This window comes from Prenolepis imparis, unplaced genomic scaffold, assembly GCF_030444845.1.
Source record: "Prenolepis imparis isolate NDT839.2.m4 unplaced genomic scaffold, iyPreImpa1.0 SCAF_8, whole genome shotgun sequence".
Lineage (NCBI taxonomy): Eukaryota > Metazoa > Arthropoda > Insecta > Hymenoptera > Formicidae > Prenolepis > Prenolepis imparis.
In genome coordinates, this window is record NW_028141166.1 from 14,143,204 (window position 1) to 14,159,788 (window position 16,585).

At 38.1% G+C, this 16,585-nt stretch overlaps 1 protein-coding gene across 3 annotated transcripts in view; it reads right to left on the reverse strand.

Moving 5' to 3' along the window:
* Positions 1 to 442: 442 nt before the first annotated feature.
* The window catches only part of Octalpha2r (alpha2-adrenergic-like octopamine receptor), a 116,593-nt gene continuing 100,450 nt past the window's right edge, over positions 443 to 16,585 (reverse strand). Inside the window, exons 3-4 of one of the 3 annotated variants that reach the window (XM_083043988.1) lie at positions 15,540 to 15,783; positions 443 to 672 (exon numbers count right to left, since the gene is read on the reverse strand). In XM_083043988.1, the coding sequence (XP_082900114.1) occupies positions 536 to 672; positions 15,540 to 15,783 (381 nt within the window). In that variant the 3' untranslated portion in view covers positions 443 to 535. Of the gene's footprint in view, positions 673 to 1,837; positions 15,784 to 16,585 lie in introns of those variants that run through there. The other 2 variants (XR_014425845.1, XM_083043987.1) reach the window with 2 other exon arrangements.

The following is a 16,585-nucleotide window of genomic DNA, read 5'->3' on the forward strand; positions in this document are numbered from 1 at the left end:
AATATCAAAAGTATTTTACGTAATCGTAATGAGTGAACATTTCGCCGATTAACAACGGGCGCGAATAACACGATACTGATAATTTGTCGTCGTTCGACGGTGTTTTCATTGCACGTAATTATCGGACTTAGAAAGTTTCGCCCGTTGGAAACTTCGTTAGAAGATCTTTACTGTAAGAAGCTTTGCGTAAGCCTTTATAAATCCCTCTGCATTAAATATAATCGGTATATCGACGAAACGGATTAAAGGCTAGTCGCCGCGACGAAAGCCGATAAATTTCTTTCGACAATGGGAATAGTTTTGTAATTAATTCGTTTACTTACCCCCATCCTCTCTCGGCAACAACTTCGGCTTGTTTCTTCTCTCCTTAATTTCTCCGCGAAGAGAAACGCATAACGCGAATCAAGCGTGGAAAGAGAGTGGTGACAAACAATAAAAAGAACAAGACACAATGAGAGTTTTTTTCATCTCTTTTTTTATAAAACCAAGTCGTATAGCGCGTACTGATAGATTTTTTAAATGTCAGTATACAGTATCAGTAGTTTACTCTTGTTTTTTTCTTGACCTTAGTAGCATATACCCCGCTCGCGATGAAAACGTTCGGTCCATCTCGCATCTCATTCGTTCGAGATCGCCGCGTCGAGATTGATCGATCGCCCGTCTTTTGGCGCACTGTTGAAAATATGCGATTTGAGCACAAGGTACGGCGAACGTAGATCAGTAAAGCTATTCGGTCATTCTCGCATCTCGCGCATTTCTTCGTCGCTGAAGTACTTTGATTACTCTCGCCATTCTCTGTCCTTCCCTTTCTCTACCATCCCCTCGCTCTCTCTCTCTCTTCCTTTATGCTATCTCTCACATGCACACACACGCACGCATACACATATACATTTTACCTCTCTTACCGTACATATCTCTTCCTTTATTTTCTCTGCTTCCCTCTTTCCGTCAGTTATTTTAAGCGTCAACGAGGAAGAGTATGTGAATACTCGCTCGGAGAGAAGTACTGTTGTGTTAAAAAAAAATAATTTGTTTCATTTAATGCATCGGTCATTCTTATATAGTTCGCATTTTTTTTCTCTATCGGTTATTTAACGCCTTATAACATTATTACGCAGTATTACAACGATTCCGCCTCTTCTCGTTGGTCAATTTGTGTTCCACCTTTTTTTAAATGATTTTTCTCTTTAGTACATAACGAACTTATACGAGTAGTAGATAGAGAATATTACGCCTTAATACGGTTAAGTTGATTCATATTATACAAAAATTATTATCTTTATTGCGGACCAAATGTGTGTGTTATACAAGTATTTATAACGTACAATGCACATCATTGTTTCTCACTCGCACGTTCTCCCTTTTTTTCGCCATTCACGTCTCTCGTATTTTTTCTCACTCTACTTATGTCCGCGTTTTGCGAATTTATCGATTTTCTTTCACGATTTCCTCCCGCGATTTCCTGTCCGAACGCTGTCCGCGCTTCGATAACATTTATATCCGCGTTTATGAGGCGCGAGAAAAATTTTAAATTATCTTTAGATATCTCTCGTAAACATAATAGTTCTGTTTTTATCATCGCGAGAAGAGTGAACGGATATCGGAAAATCCGCGTAAATCAGTCTTCGGCGATTCAAATGTATCTTCTTTCATTCTCGAACCATTTTCGAACTCTAACGTCAAGCTCGACATTTTCGTTACTAGCTTCTCGCAAAATTATCGTAAATTCGTTATGTGTGATTTCTTTTCCTCCTTAGCTCATAAATAATAATGATAACCGCTGGCACTGTTTACGACTTATGTCACGCATTTACCATTAAATTTTAACTACGTTAGCTTTTATGAGCAGACCGCCGTAAAAATTTATGTGACGTGCAGAGAGCAAAAACTTTTTTTTTTTTTTTTTTTTCGTTTTGCTCATCGCCATTTTTCGCACGATGCACAAAAGGAGCATTTTGTATTTCTGATTCTTGATGTTTACGATAATTCTCGATCGAGTAATCTCGACTGCGCGTGGGTCGAATCTCGCCTCTCTGAAATCGTGAAATCAGTGGAAAAAGGCCTCGCGAGGTCAGACTTGCCGGATGCGCGCGAGACTTTTTCACTGTAAACGAAAGAGAGAGAGAGAGAGAGAGAGAGAGAGAGAGAGCGCGCGCGAGAAGACTTGCAGGAAAGTTTCGCGAAAACTCGGTTTATCGTCAAAGTGGATAAAAGCTTTAACGCGTTACTATCGCAAGGATTTCGCACAATTTCTTGACGGCGTAAATTGGCCTCCCGATCGCTCCTGGGCACAACTAAATTCGTTGTGTAAGACAGAACTTTCCTTCATTCCCGATAAATACGTCCGTACCAGCGGTAATAAACATGCTTAAGGGAAAATGTAAGAGGAACGAAAATTTAATTTCTCATAACAACGTGATTTAAATTGCGTCGCGTTTCTCGATTTATCATCCTTCTTTGTACCGAAGAAAAGACCATTTCTCTATACAATCGCTTCTTTTATATTGTGTATACTTTTCCGTCGGCTCGTTTGCATTAAACAGTTGTAAACATATTTCTCTTTTAAAATGCAGAAAACACGTTAGGAATGTGCGAGTTTATAATTTTTTCAATATTGTCTCTTAAATATACAATGTAGAATCTGGGATCAGTGTATTAGCAACATAACAAGCAGTGATTTCATTTATAAGTAATAGTATTGCAAACAATGTAATCTCACTGAGAAGAATTAGTTAGCAATATTTTTCAGCGAAATCTTATTATCATAATCATAAAAAATAAGACGGAAGAGCAAAATGTTTTCACTGAAAGTTAATGAATTATCACTGATCTTCGATGAAACTTTTTGCCACCGCTTTAATCGGTGATATTTTCACTGATTTAGTTTAAGAGAGTATATATTCAGTTTAAAAGAGTATGTATACTTTTTTTTTTTATAAACGACAAACATTTTTCATAAAAATAAGCCCTGTTCGTTGGCTCGCCAAATTACTGATAAACGGAGGGCACAACATTGAATTAATCGATATTGGAATTTTTTCAACAAACTGTTTAACGATATATCGAGAAATTCCACGACCGCGATACACAAATTGCCGAGCCCGTTCGTTAGACGAAAATGTGGTGAGAACAGAGGAAACTGCGCTTCTTTTTCTTCTTCTGTTTACTAATGTACGCTCGTGTATCCGTAACTAGTCGGCCGAATATATAGACACAGACGAATATATCGTCGAGGAAGGAATGGAAGACTTTTATAGATTAAGATGTAAAATGAATTCCGCATATCGAGAGAGAGAGAGAGAGCTTCTTTATTCGGAAATGGAACGTTAGCATTATACATATTTCGTACGCAAAATATATGTGCAATTGGTATGTATGAGCACATGTGTGTATGTGTGTGTGTTTGTACGTATGGATGTGCGTTCTCTATTTTTCTTTATTCCAGTGATTTATTACGGTGCGCATGTACGATCGTAAAAATGATCCAATTGCGTATGATGAAAAATGGAGAAAAACGTCAATGATGTTTCTTGAACATATTCTTTACTCTCAATCTCTCTATTTTTTTTTTACGGGATAAATTTTATTATATATTATATAGATATATATATTATACATATATAGGCATGTAATAGAAATTATTCATGATCATTGTTGCAATTATTAATCGGATGCGCGTTGCTTGTGCATAAAACCTATTGCTTTGTTCGTCGTTGTTATTGTTGTCTTTCTTTTCGACACTCGTAATTTTTCTCCGACGAGACTGAAGAAATCCAGGGACGTTCACGTGATAAAAATTGGCCCTCTCGTATGTATTATATTCAGTACACATACGTGTAATTCGGAGAGCGGTCGTGCGTATTCTTCGACACGGTCACGCGCACGTTTATTTGCATCGTGTATATACGTTTATGTGCCTCGCGAGGGATGTAAATGAGTTACGGACGAAGACAGACTAGTATTTTTCATTTTTTTTCACCGCACGGATCCGAGTGTACGCGTGTCGAATAACGCCTGAATCATCTCGCTGACAACTCGAAATTGCACACAGACTATAATCCCTGTACGTAGACTTTTCAATTTTCACTCCAAGGGAAAAAATAAGAGAGAAAGAGAAAGATAAAAAAAAGAAAGAGGGGGGAGAGAGAGAGAGAGAGAAAGAGAGTAAAATAAACATGTCTCTGAAATCGATAATTTTGCAGAAAAAAGATTTCCAGATATTTTCTATTGACATCATTTCTGTTCTCTATATTAAAGAAGCAACGACTCTTTTGTGTATTCATATACATATATATCTCTTCATCGCTTTTAAAGTATAAATGAAAGTATCACACACGCTATGAAAACTTGATTACATGTTTTGATTGTTATCGCGATAATAAATTAATTACCGTAATGAAACAAAGAATGAGTATTGCGTGTAGGTTTTTACATGCGTATATGTGCAGGGAACAAAAGCGGAGAACTTTTTACAGCTTTTATTTCGTAAATTCCATTACATGGAATTCCATTATCCCGTTGTGCTAACGACTCTAAAATTTGATTTGACCTTTTTGTGTGATTTCGGCGATGTTGTAAACTAGATTTCGCTGCGTAATATAAAACGACGAAAAACAATTTTATGTTTACTGCTGCCAGAGAAGCCAGCATATGCGTGTTGAATATGTTACGAGATGTTGCGAAATATATCCACAATATCGACATTGCTAACAATACTATAGAGCATGCATACACACACAAATAAAGATTACTTTTTTGGCTGAGTAGATAATTAATGTCAAAATTGGTGTCGTCAAAAAGCGCGCGTTAAACTTGTGAATTAAGAATTAATTTGGTTCCGAATATAGATCGTCATTAAAATCTCTGTAAGCGAGATTTAAATTTGATTTAACGAACATTCTGACATCTTATCATTTTAGCTACTCAGGAGAGAGAAATTTTTGTAAAACTTATTGACATTCGTTATATCTTACAATTAAATGCAGTTTTCGTTTCTTGCAATCGCATGCAGTTTTGAATCACAGCTTGATTTCTGCACCTTAATAACGATACATTGTCATCTTAAGAAACGTACCGCGAATGATGTAAATTTTCAGCGAAAGTGTCGAGAAAAACTTGCGTTCAGTCGTCGTTATTAATGAATGGAGATGTTTATGCGGCATTTACAATGCGAGCGACGTAATTTTCGGGGGTACACGCTCCAAGGGATTCTGGATGACGTAGTGTCGGACGAAGATGAAGAAGAGTGTCCGGAAAACTGGTTCTCGTTTCTCCGCGACGAGAAATATAGATAACGTAATCGTATTTGAATGACAATGTTTCGCAACAAATTCGGGGAAAGAAGGGAGAGCGTGATATATTTTTGCCGTTCTATGCAAGTTGAGGAGATGCATCTTCGCGAAAAAAAAGGTCAAAGAATTTGATGTAAAAATGCTTGGATAGACATTGGATAGACGTCACTTCGTATCATACTACGGTTTTTTTTTCTCGTGATTGTTCAAGCATTATTCTTTTGTTATCAGGATACTTAGTAGGTACTTAGTGATTTTTATCTGCATTAGAGTCACGGTGAATCCGTGTAGACAGATGCACCGGAATGCTGAATCGTGGATCGAGAATTCAGAGATCCCGCGCGGAATACAACGAGTATCGGCGGTATCGACTCTTAACTCATAGATAAAATGATTAGATTTTCCGCAGTTCAAAGTAATATTTTTTCTTTCAAATGAAAAATTAAGTTTTGAATTTGCATAAATCACTATTGCTTACACATTAATAATGAGCATTAATCATATGATTAATAAGTAAAAGACAATACTCGGTGTATTTATATTAGAATTGAGTAAAGAGTGTAATAAGTTTATAATATATAAGGCCTGCTTTTGATATAATATTATATTGGAAGTAGTAATTGTTAATTTTTTGGAAATTATGCATTTTATTTTCTGATAAAAAATATTTTTTTTTAAATACATGTTTATCATATGCTATTTTTACAAAATTATTATTAAGTCAATGTGTGCATGTACATATGTGTGTGTGTGTGTGTGTGTGTGTGTGTGTGTGTGTGTGTGTGTGTGTGTGTGGCTGGCTACATTTTACTCATATGTAGTACCCGATGAGTTTATTCTAAAATAAATCTCGTTTGAAATTTTTATTTGAGCGGAATTGTCAAACAGAAGCTTCAGAAGCTTCAGAAGCTTGATACTGAAATAGAACTATTGAGAATCAAAGATTTAACGAAAAATTCTCGTATTAGAGAAAGTAAGTCTAGGAATATTCGAACTGCAGAAATGAAAATTGTCTATCTATTTTTTGACAGAAAACTTTCGAGAAATTTTGAAATATACGAATAAACTGTGAAATGCTAAAGTATTTGTTTACAAATCAACTATGATATGCATCATAGCGCAATGTTCTCATGACTTACATTATCTTCTTACGGCACATTAGCGTTCGTCACGTCGAAGACACGCTATCGCGGTAAGCTTTTAGTAGCAATACTGCCGGTACGGTAACTGTTGCCGCGCGGTGGAATCGTTGTAACGTCGAGATTGACTAAAAGATGAAACACATATTGCTGAAAAGTGCATGCTGCGCAGTATCGGCGATAAGATATAATGCTCGTGAGTCGATAGTCGTTAGACGCTCACACCACGATCGTCACCTTATTTACGCGAGGTGACAACAGCTTAAGCTACTGGTGACTCAAAAATGCGTATCCGGCACAGCACTTTGAACCTCGAAGGCGCGTTCAACCTTCCTTAAGCTTAATCATATATTTGCAGTCGTTGGTCGACAACAGCGTGCTACGTCGCGCGAAGCAAAATTCACGAGTGTATGATAAAAAATAGAGGTCATAAATCGCTAATGGGATTTATTATTTTGTGACGCTCTCAAATATATCGCGTCAGAGTCAGCGCTTGACGTTTGTTTTCTTTGTTTTACGGAATATTTTGTTGCAGCGCAGGGGTTTAACCATGCATGCAGCTTGTTACAACTTGCATCGTTTGCTTCTCCGCTGATAAATCCGGTGCTATTTTCCGCACGTGTTTTGCGACATGTAACTAGCCTGATCCGCGTCACGGCAATCGTACCTCTTCTTTTGAAGAGCTAAAAGCTCATCATCTGCATAATCGTGTTACATCAATCAGGCTATACCGCGTTTGTCTCTCGCGAGACACCAAATTCACAGGCAGTGACTCTTGTTTTGTATGCCGGATAACATGCGTTGCAATTTGCGAGGACAGCGGACAAGAAAATATGCATTTGTGTGTGCAACGAGCTTAACGAACTGTCTCTAAAAACACCGAACTTTTTATTCAAAGTGAAATTAAATCTTAAATCTACACTTGCATGGAACTTTCTTGCGCGACTTAACATGCTGTCACCGCAAAGTTTTGATTTTGCTGCTTGAGATACTTTGGGACACTAAAGCAGAAACACATTCGCAGTAGTTATACTCATCATTATTTTCCCGCAACCCTAGACAATCTAAAAAAATAATCTTTAGAAAATTATTTTACTATAGGATTTTGCAATAATTTTTCTTTTTATTTAATATTTTTTAAAATATAAACGAAATATGTTGAACATTGTAGAATGTAAAAATATATGTGGACGTATAATGTTATATGAAATTTGGATGAAACTAGAAAAGAGCAAATCTTATATAGATTTGCAAATGTGATGCCCTAAAAAGTAGCTTAAGCAATTTATGATTGACACGAAGGCATGGTGTGTAATTTAGAATAGCTAAACGCGCTCTCGAAGTTTTAAGGCCACTTCGACCAACTCTGATTAACTTTAATCGACAATTAAACTATATCTTGGTCTCTTTTCAGATACGTTCTTAAAAAGAGATAAAGATATAGTTTAATCGTCGATTAAAGTTAATCAAAGTTGGTCGAAGTGACCCTTAGTGGTTCTCCATATTCAGAACTCCGTTTTCTGTGCCGACTTAGCCTTTCGTAACGCGTGATCGCTATTGTCTCTAGAATTCCCATTTAATGGACTGTTGTAATATTCGATCTTTCAATTGGGAAACTGATACCTTATAATATCTAAGCCCTACGTCAAAAATCGCTCACGGGCTAGAGCCGAGTCTCCTCAGATTTTTCTCAGCTCTATTCGTGTTAATCGCGAAGAATTAGCTTGCGCCTGGCGTTAATTTCTATGTACAGTAAAACGTTTCTCTCATAAATAGCACTATTAATTGTATTCGTTTAATTTTTTCTTTTTAATCTGTGTCGCAACATTACTCTCATTCTCTATATATATAACAGACAATCAACGCTATTAGACAATAGGATTTTTCCATCGATAATAGTGAGTACTAACAATGATGATAGTAATCGTAATATGATGATAATAGTTTCAATGATATAATATCGACAATAATAGTAATTTAGTCTTCAATATATATATATATATATATATATATATATATATATAGATTCTTCTGATTAATAATACAAGTTTTATAATATTTTTCTATATAGTCAATCGTTCGTACGTATGCGTGTGTGTATATATACATATAATATACGCTTTACAATAATTTATGATAATCGATATAGCGTAAATCTCTACATTCTCTTATTATTTTCATCTTATTTTTAATTCTCTCTCTCACACTCTCATTCTCACCCTCATTTTCTCTCTCTCTCTCTCTCCTCTCTTTCTCTCTCTCGCCCGCGCCAATTTTACGTGGCGTCGTTTTCAATCCCGTCGCACACTTTGAAAGCGTTTTAGTGATATCACAGTGATTTCATTGCTCCAATATTATCGATAGAATAAAAGTCCGCCGGTGGCGCGAGAATTCGTCGTAATGCATCCGCATGGTGATCGCGATCGTTCGTTTCGGATCCGAGTCGTCCGGTGCATAAATCTGGCGAGGCGATGATGGGAACATAAATCTCGGTCGACACAAACGATCTCTTCGTAAGGAGCACGAGCAACATTTAAAAAGGTACGGTGAAATACGACCCGAAGTTATTCGCAATGCGCAAGCAGCTAAGCATGGCAGATTTATGTTAACTCTATATGCCGAATTGACGCAATATTCGGTTTATCTCCAGTTAATTAAACACAACGCAGTTGAATAATAAATTAAATGATTTTTTTTCTATTTTTTCAATGCCATGATATTAGTTGTAATTTATTAATAATAATAATAATACTTGCAGCTTTAATTATAAAGTATAGATAATTTTTTTCCTATCAGAAACATGTTTAATAATTATTGCTGCTATAGTTTTATCATTAATAATAATAATTTTGTATACGATGGAAACAAAGCGTAAATTACGTCCAAACTACATATAAATGCAATGCTATTTTTCATCAAAAGATTTATGGTAAACCGATATAGGCCTCCTCTCGTATATAATCTATTTACCCAGTTAATAATTATTGTGTAATTTAACATGTTAAAAAATAATGAAATACTAGGCTCGACCTATGAATGCGTCCTTCTTTCAAGAGACATTTCTCGTGATTTTGCAACGGAATCGACTTATCGTACATATAACTGCACAAAACAAGTTTCCTCCACACTCGAATAATCCGGAATATCGTCTTCCACCCGTACTTGATTCGCATAACTATAAAAATTCTTTCATGAGGTCGATGCGGTTCGGTTCTCTCCGAAAAATTCGGAGATTCGTGCCAAATAGAGAGAGATTGCACAACGACCGTGCACGCGCGATCCTCGATCGTAAACTAAAATAAAGAAAATAACCTCGTTTTATCGCGGGCGTAATAAATTCGACGGGGAATTATGACGACGTTCTTAATCGCGCGTTTTAGTTCGGCGAAATACTTAATCCGCAGGGGGCGGAATAATTGGGCAAATGAAGTCTGAGGGTTCGAGATTTGTGTTCCCGGGAGAAACGCGAATCGCCACTCATCTCCACCGTCGCGTTCCTTTCGCTCTTTTGATACTTTTCTACGACGAGAGTAAACTTTTTCTCGCGAATTACTCGCAATCGGAACTGGACGGCTCGAAGTCGGCGAACTAGCGCGCACGGACTGCTAGTATTCTCCCTCTTGAAAAAATCTCGAGAACTCTCTGCCTTTTTTCCGGACTTACTTAAGCACCATAAGCAACGACGATCTCGCGCGATGTGAAGATCACCGTCGTCGGCGAATTGGAAATAACAGATAGAGTCAATCGTTGGATCCCTACTTTGATTAGTAATATACCTAATTAATAATTAATATATATTTTAATAATGGTAATAACAGTAATATATAATATACATATGTGTACAATGTATGTCGGTTTTCAAGTGCGTTCGCATTATATTGTATAGCGCTTCGCGAGTGGCGTGTTGTGCACCGTATTGGAGTTAGATTTTATATATATATATACGAGTGCAATACCGTAATGATCATAGTAATTTTTATATAAATCGTTGCGATCGTTACGGTTCTCATACACGCGGATTACGATTCTCGATAGCTTAACCTCGAGAGAAATCGTCACTGTACATTATATGCTGCTTAGAGAACATCATTAAAGTAGATAATTGGGTACTGACACACAGAGATTTTTCCGAAAGACTTGTTTGCAAAAAATTTGCACCACGCCTAAAGCGACTGGTGTGTTACACGTATTAATTGATGACAATTGGTAAACGGTCATAATTCTTACTTGCTATTTAAATTTATTTCAATTTATTTCTTAATGCTTTTACGGTATTTCTTTGCACGGCCATTTACATTTTTTTTATTTATTCGCTAATGTCTTATACGCTCTTATAATGTATTTTATTTATCGATAGTTTATTCAAATCACATGTGCCCACATTCGTATCTCGCTCCCGACATTTGCTCCATTTAATCATCCGTGAAATTACTCACCGTATATTTGTAGGATAATATTTGATAAATATATATATCTCCCGTTCGCCTGAAATTTGCGAGGACTAGAATATTTTACATGATATATTTTTAGTTTTTATTCAATTAATCCTTGGACTTATATTACTGATTGATCACATTAGCACAATTTTGTCTTTAGATATATCTTTTAATTGTTAAAAGAGATTATAAATAATATAATAAACATTTTAGGAATGTAATAATAGAAAATGAATTTTAAGCATTAAAATAAAATGATCGAAAAAGTTCGGCACATATATATTAAATGAAAGATATAAACTGAAGTAAGTGCAACTTTACTTAGTGCAAAATAAAGCATTAATTATTATATATATATATATATATATATATATATATATATGAAATTGCTTTGTTTTCGTATACGAGATATTAATGCAAAAGGCTTTTTGTTTCTCACACTTGTAATAAAAACGGAGATTAAAATGTGAAAAGGAAACATTTTTACAAACGAGAAGACAAGAAATGACATTAAATTATACTGGTAAACACGAAAAGTATTTTTATTTCGATGCTAGCACGACGTTGATTGAAAAATTCGATTTGTTTCTTTTTATAGCGAGTGTATCGTATTATCATTAATAGAATTAAGAAGATCACTCAATTTTCGTTTTTCGATGAAAGAGTATCGATCAATGAGTAATCAACGAGTCGCGGTCGTGGTTAAACATTCTCATCGAGTACGTGCGACTTCACAAGATCTCCGTCCAGCATATTTGCCGTATGGCGGTTCGACGCAAATAACTACGGGTCCAACGACCGTCGCGTTTGTGCAATCGATTGCCATAGTGTGGAAACACGCGTCCCTTTTACTCTCACCTTCCTTCCTTCGTGAAAAAGGTGAGGCGCGCGCTCTTATTGATCCCGGCTATGCTAATAATCCGTTGAACGAATGCCACAGTCTTATCAACGAATTCCATATTGGTTCCTTCATACCCGACCATCCGCGCGCGATCACTCTCTCTCGGCTATTCTCACGAATTACCCCTTTCTCATCCTAGTCTTTTTCAACCACTTCAATTACCATTTCATCGTCAGGATCAAGGAGAAAAAGAGAGGAGGTCGAAATAATAAAAGAAGGAAAAGAGAGCGATAACGCAGGAAATAGAGAGAAAGAGGAGTGGAGTATCGATAGAATGGAGCAGGAGACCCGCAGAATTTATAGACTAGAATTTCAGTCATATATCCTCCGAGCTATACAATAAAAGTATACAACATTATCATAGGTATAATAAATTAATTAGTCATAATATAAGGTGCTGTGAAATTAAAAAATAGATTTAGAGAAACGGACTAAAATTATAAATTTCGAACATCGCGAGCAAGATTGTCGTGGGAAAGTTATAGCTAATGATAGCATGACAACATTTAAGAGAAGGATCCCAAGGAAGACTTTGAAAGTTAGACAGGAAACAGACAAGGGAGCGAGATGCGAGAGCATACGCACGCACGCATCCAAACAGGCATACTCTTAAACAACACGAAACCAGACCAGACGCGCGAACTGTGTTTATCGATTTATCGTTGTGGTGTATTGCGCGTCACGTACGTGCACGAGCGCATACATTTTCGTTAATGTACACGCTATAGCGGATGCATAGGATATATGGTGCCAAAGCTTACTGTTATTTTTCCTTTCTCTCTCTCTCTTTCACACACTTGCCAAGTAAAATACCAGTGAGAGCGGCGGAGAAAAGTGGGCTGTCACCGGCACTTTAGAAATTCCGGAAGAGAAAAATTCCAAAATCTCTCTCTCGTCGTGTCGTGACCTCTCTCGCGCGTGGATCTCAGGCTTGATGGGATGAAATGCGGACGAAATATTGTTTCCCGGTTATTATACGGAATGACGAGCACAGGTGCGTGGGACGTTGCTCTCTCTTCTCCATCTCGCGACATCTCCATATTTTCTCGTATGATCACTTTGCGAGCGGCAATTCACTCGTTACGTTAGGTACTCTAGGAAGATGTTGGAGAGTATCTGTTTGCTAATACAGGCATGGAATTTCCGTCTTACGGAAATAATATTTCTGTCTAAGGAGCGCACTAATTGGCCGATTTATTATATTCTTTGTACCCTTCGAGAGAATTAGCCGCTTACTCTTGATCATCCTCCGTTGTTTGACGTGCCATTTTTTCCGTCACCAGCCCACAAGTTTGATATAAAATATATACCATCCACCATATAATCGAACAAACATAAAACGCCGGTTGAAATCTTCGGTCACGATAGAAAATAAATTTGAGTAAGGGGAGAAGGGAGAATATCTCGATATATGTATATATGTACGGACATACAGTTTCTTTTTTTTATTTCTATCTAGATTTGCATTCAATTTTGGACCCTTCGACGCAAAGCGATCATTCATCGTATATCGATAGCGTGTGTACGTGTTTACACATATGCAAACGCACACCCTTTACATATGCACATACGTATCGGACGATGTATGGTCGAAGATACAATTCGCGACTGATCGTTTCGCGCCGATTTATTCCCTCGTGATATCTCATCCAAACGAACGAACGAACGAACGAGCGTTTTCGACGAACGAAAAATTAATTATTGCTGTATATTTAGGCTGTCCGATAGAAGAAACTTGCTCTATAGAAAATAAAAAGAAGCTTCTGTATCTCTTGTATTTTTTTTTTTTTCACACGAAAGAAACGAATTATACAAATATACGCGCGCACACACACACACACATACGCACACATATACACGACACACGAATTCCATACACCCTGCACGTACGTGACAGAATTATTAAATCCTACACATGTGTAATCCTCCGTTAAAATTAACATCGAAGACTCACGATTGGAACGCCGGACGTTTAAAGAGGCCCTTTTTAAGCGGACCTACGACGCGCGAATATCTAATTATATATAATATAGGAAACGTATCTTATATACCTTCTCGCGCATCCTCGTTTTATTTGTCAGTAGATTCTGCCGACGATTTTTCAACGCTGGCTGGTGTTCATGCGGCCGATCGTTGTTCGCACAGGATCTTTTTTATGCTCTTTCGATCGTTGTCTTCCGCCGCCGCCGCCATCGCGTATACACGAATATTGAATGCCGCTCTAAATTGCATCTCACGCGATTCTGCATCCGCTACTGCGATTGTGCGTTAACGCACAAACGGAATTTGCAATCCCTCCTATAGCGGCGAGTCCGTGTATATCTACGCAAGCGCGTTGCATACGCAACTTTGGATTGTCATGCCTTTCGTGAACGTGACCAAGAGATTAGGCACGGAAATAGTGTCCTCCATCCGGGGCAGCCGGGATATATATGTACATATACATATAGTGTTTGCGCGTATCATCCCGTATCTCTCTCTTGCTATTCTCTATTCTTTTGTGGAAGAAGAATGGTCAGTAAAAAAAATATGCGCAGATGGAGGAAGGAGCGATATGCTGCCTCTTGGTCTACGAAGCTACTCGCTTTGCAAGGTATTATATCATAAACCCGAGAGGGTACGCCGCGCATGGCGGACTGTGTTCCCTTGGCCAGCCATCTTGGAAGCGTACTTATCGAAAGTTCGTTGATCTGTCGCCATGCACCGTGTTACAAGATCTATGCGAGCTGTGTAAAGATAGCCTGATCGATCTTGATCTCGTTTACGGCGTTCGATGTGCGTAATTTCACGGAGTCCAGTTGAACGAGACATTCTCTCTAAACATATCTCATCTCGAGAGGGAGATTTCTATCGTAGTTTTTGTCGCTAAGCAACATAGAGAAAAATTTCCTTTGCGTATCTCAACTTCTTCTTCTTCTTAAAACTTTCTGCCTGGCCAGCCATCTTCGAGTAAATTCCCATCTTTTTTTTCTTCGAGTAAAATTGTACATTTGACGGACGCAAGAAGAATCCGTCTTCTCGGAAGGTGACAAAGGTCCCGAAGGGATATACAAGAGGTATGCCTTGTCGAAGGCATTTTTCACAATGCGCATTTTCAATGCTCACTTCGTATTTCGAAAAAAAAAGATCGGCTGGAAAACTTGGTTCTCGATCTGAAACGCGAACATCTCTGTCGTGAGACTCTCTCGCGCATTTCCGACTCCATATTTCGCAGGCGTTCTTTCATAGAATTCCACTCGCCGCCTTGCGATCAATGTTTCTCTCGGGGATAATTCGAGAGAACAGAAACATGGCGCGATGCGATCGAGAAAGACGTCCTCTGGAGGTACGATTTGTATCGGCGTACCCGAGGCATGGAAAACGTGTAACTATCGCTAGCGTCCCTCTTGGTCGACGCTATACTGCATCGCTCATTTAAACAGTATCCGGCGGAAGGCGCGGCGGAAGTCCTTGTTGAAAACGGTATAGATGAAAGGATTCAGCGCCGAGTTCATGTAGCCGAGCCAGAAAGCGATCACGAAGGCTTGCGTGGGTATCTCAAACTTGGGGAAGAGGGGCTTGACGATGTAAAGGACAAAGAAGGGCAGCCAGCAAGCGATGAAGCTGCCCATTATAAAGCCCAGGATTAGGGTGGCGCGTTTCTCCTTCTTTCTCGCCAGTCTCCTCTTCTCTCTCTCCGGGTCGCGCGGCTTCGCCGTCTTGGCGTCGCCGCCGCCTGACTCGTCCTTGCCGGCGTGTCGCGCCGCGTCGCCGTGCTCCTTCTTCAACTTACCTATGTGCTTGCGACCAAAGATCGGCTGGCACAGACGCAATTTCAGCGGTTTCACCACCGCGCATCTCGACACGACGCCGCTGTCCGACGATGAGGGATCGAACTCGGACACCATGTCGACGTCGATGCCGACGCTGGGCGCTCGGCATCGCGCCGGCACACTCTGGCCGCCCGATTGTCCGTCCCCGTTCACCGACAAGGTCGCCTTCAGGCTGCTCTTTTGCGCCGGTACCGGTACGCTCACCTGTCAACAAAATTCGTATACACATCTTAGGGAGAGACCATCTCTCTTCTTTCAATATTTATCTTCTCCTTCTTTTTATAATCGCGTGAATTGTGGAATTTTTAATTTTTTTATTCATAAGTTTATTAATATAGGTATGCACATTGGGTGGATTGGGAAGAAAATTATTTCTGCTTTGAGCTAAACTCGTTTAAAATTTATGTCAAATTTTAAAATTGGATAGACATTTATAAAATAACCGTACTGTACACGTTTTATGCATGTGCACGATGTAACGATCGCTATATCAGCACTGTCTAGTGCTGTGTGAGCATGTTACTTTGCCAGAGCAGGTTCTTTGTGACTTTTTAGATACAGTATATTATTATAAACTTAGTTGTTAGTTTCGAGATAAGGTTTTAAATATGCGCGTAGTAAATTTGTGAGGCACGTTAAAAACACTGAAATTTCCTATGAGAGAAGCCTTTAATCATCATACTTAAAAATTTTTATATGAAATTAAGGAATAAATTAATCCGAGTAATAGAAGTATATAAAAAGTTATTAAAAAAAGATTATAACAAAGCATTATCGTATCGGGTTAACAAATCAAAAGCACCTCCCCCCCTCCCACGTAATTAATAACTTATTCATATATTTTATACATTAAAGTTAATTTATTTCTATGGGCGCAGATTTCTTCAAATCTCAGAAACTCTCAGATGGAATTATATACCAAGTTAGGCGTGTCTATAGTGCTTTTATCTGCGATATATGATTTTCGTACGAACGTAGAATTGTCGCGAGACTCTTTGACATGCAA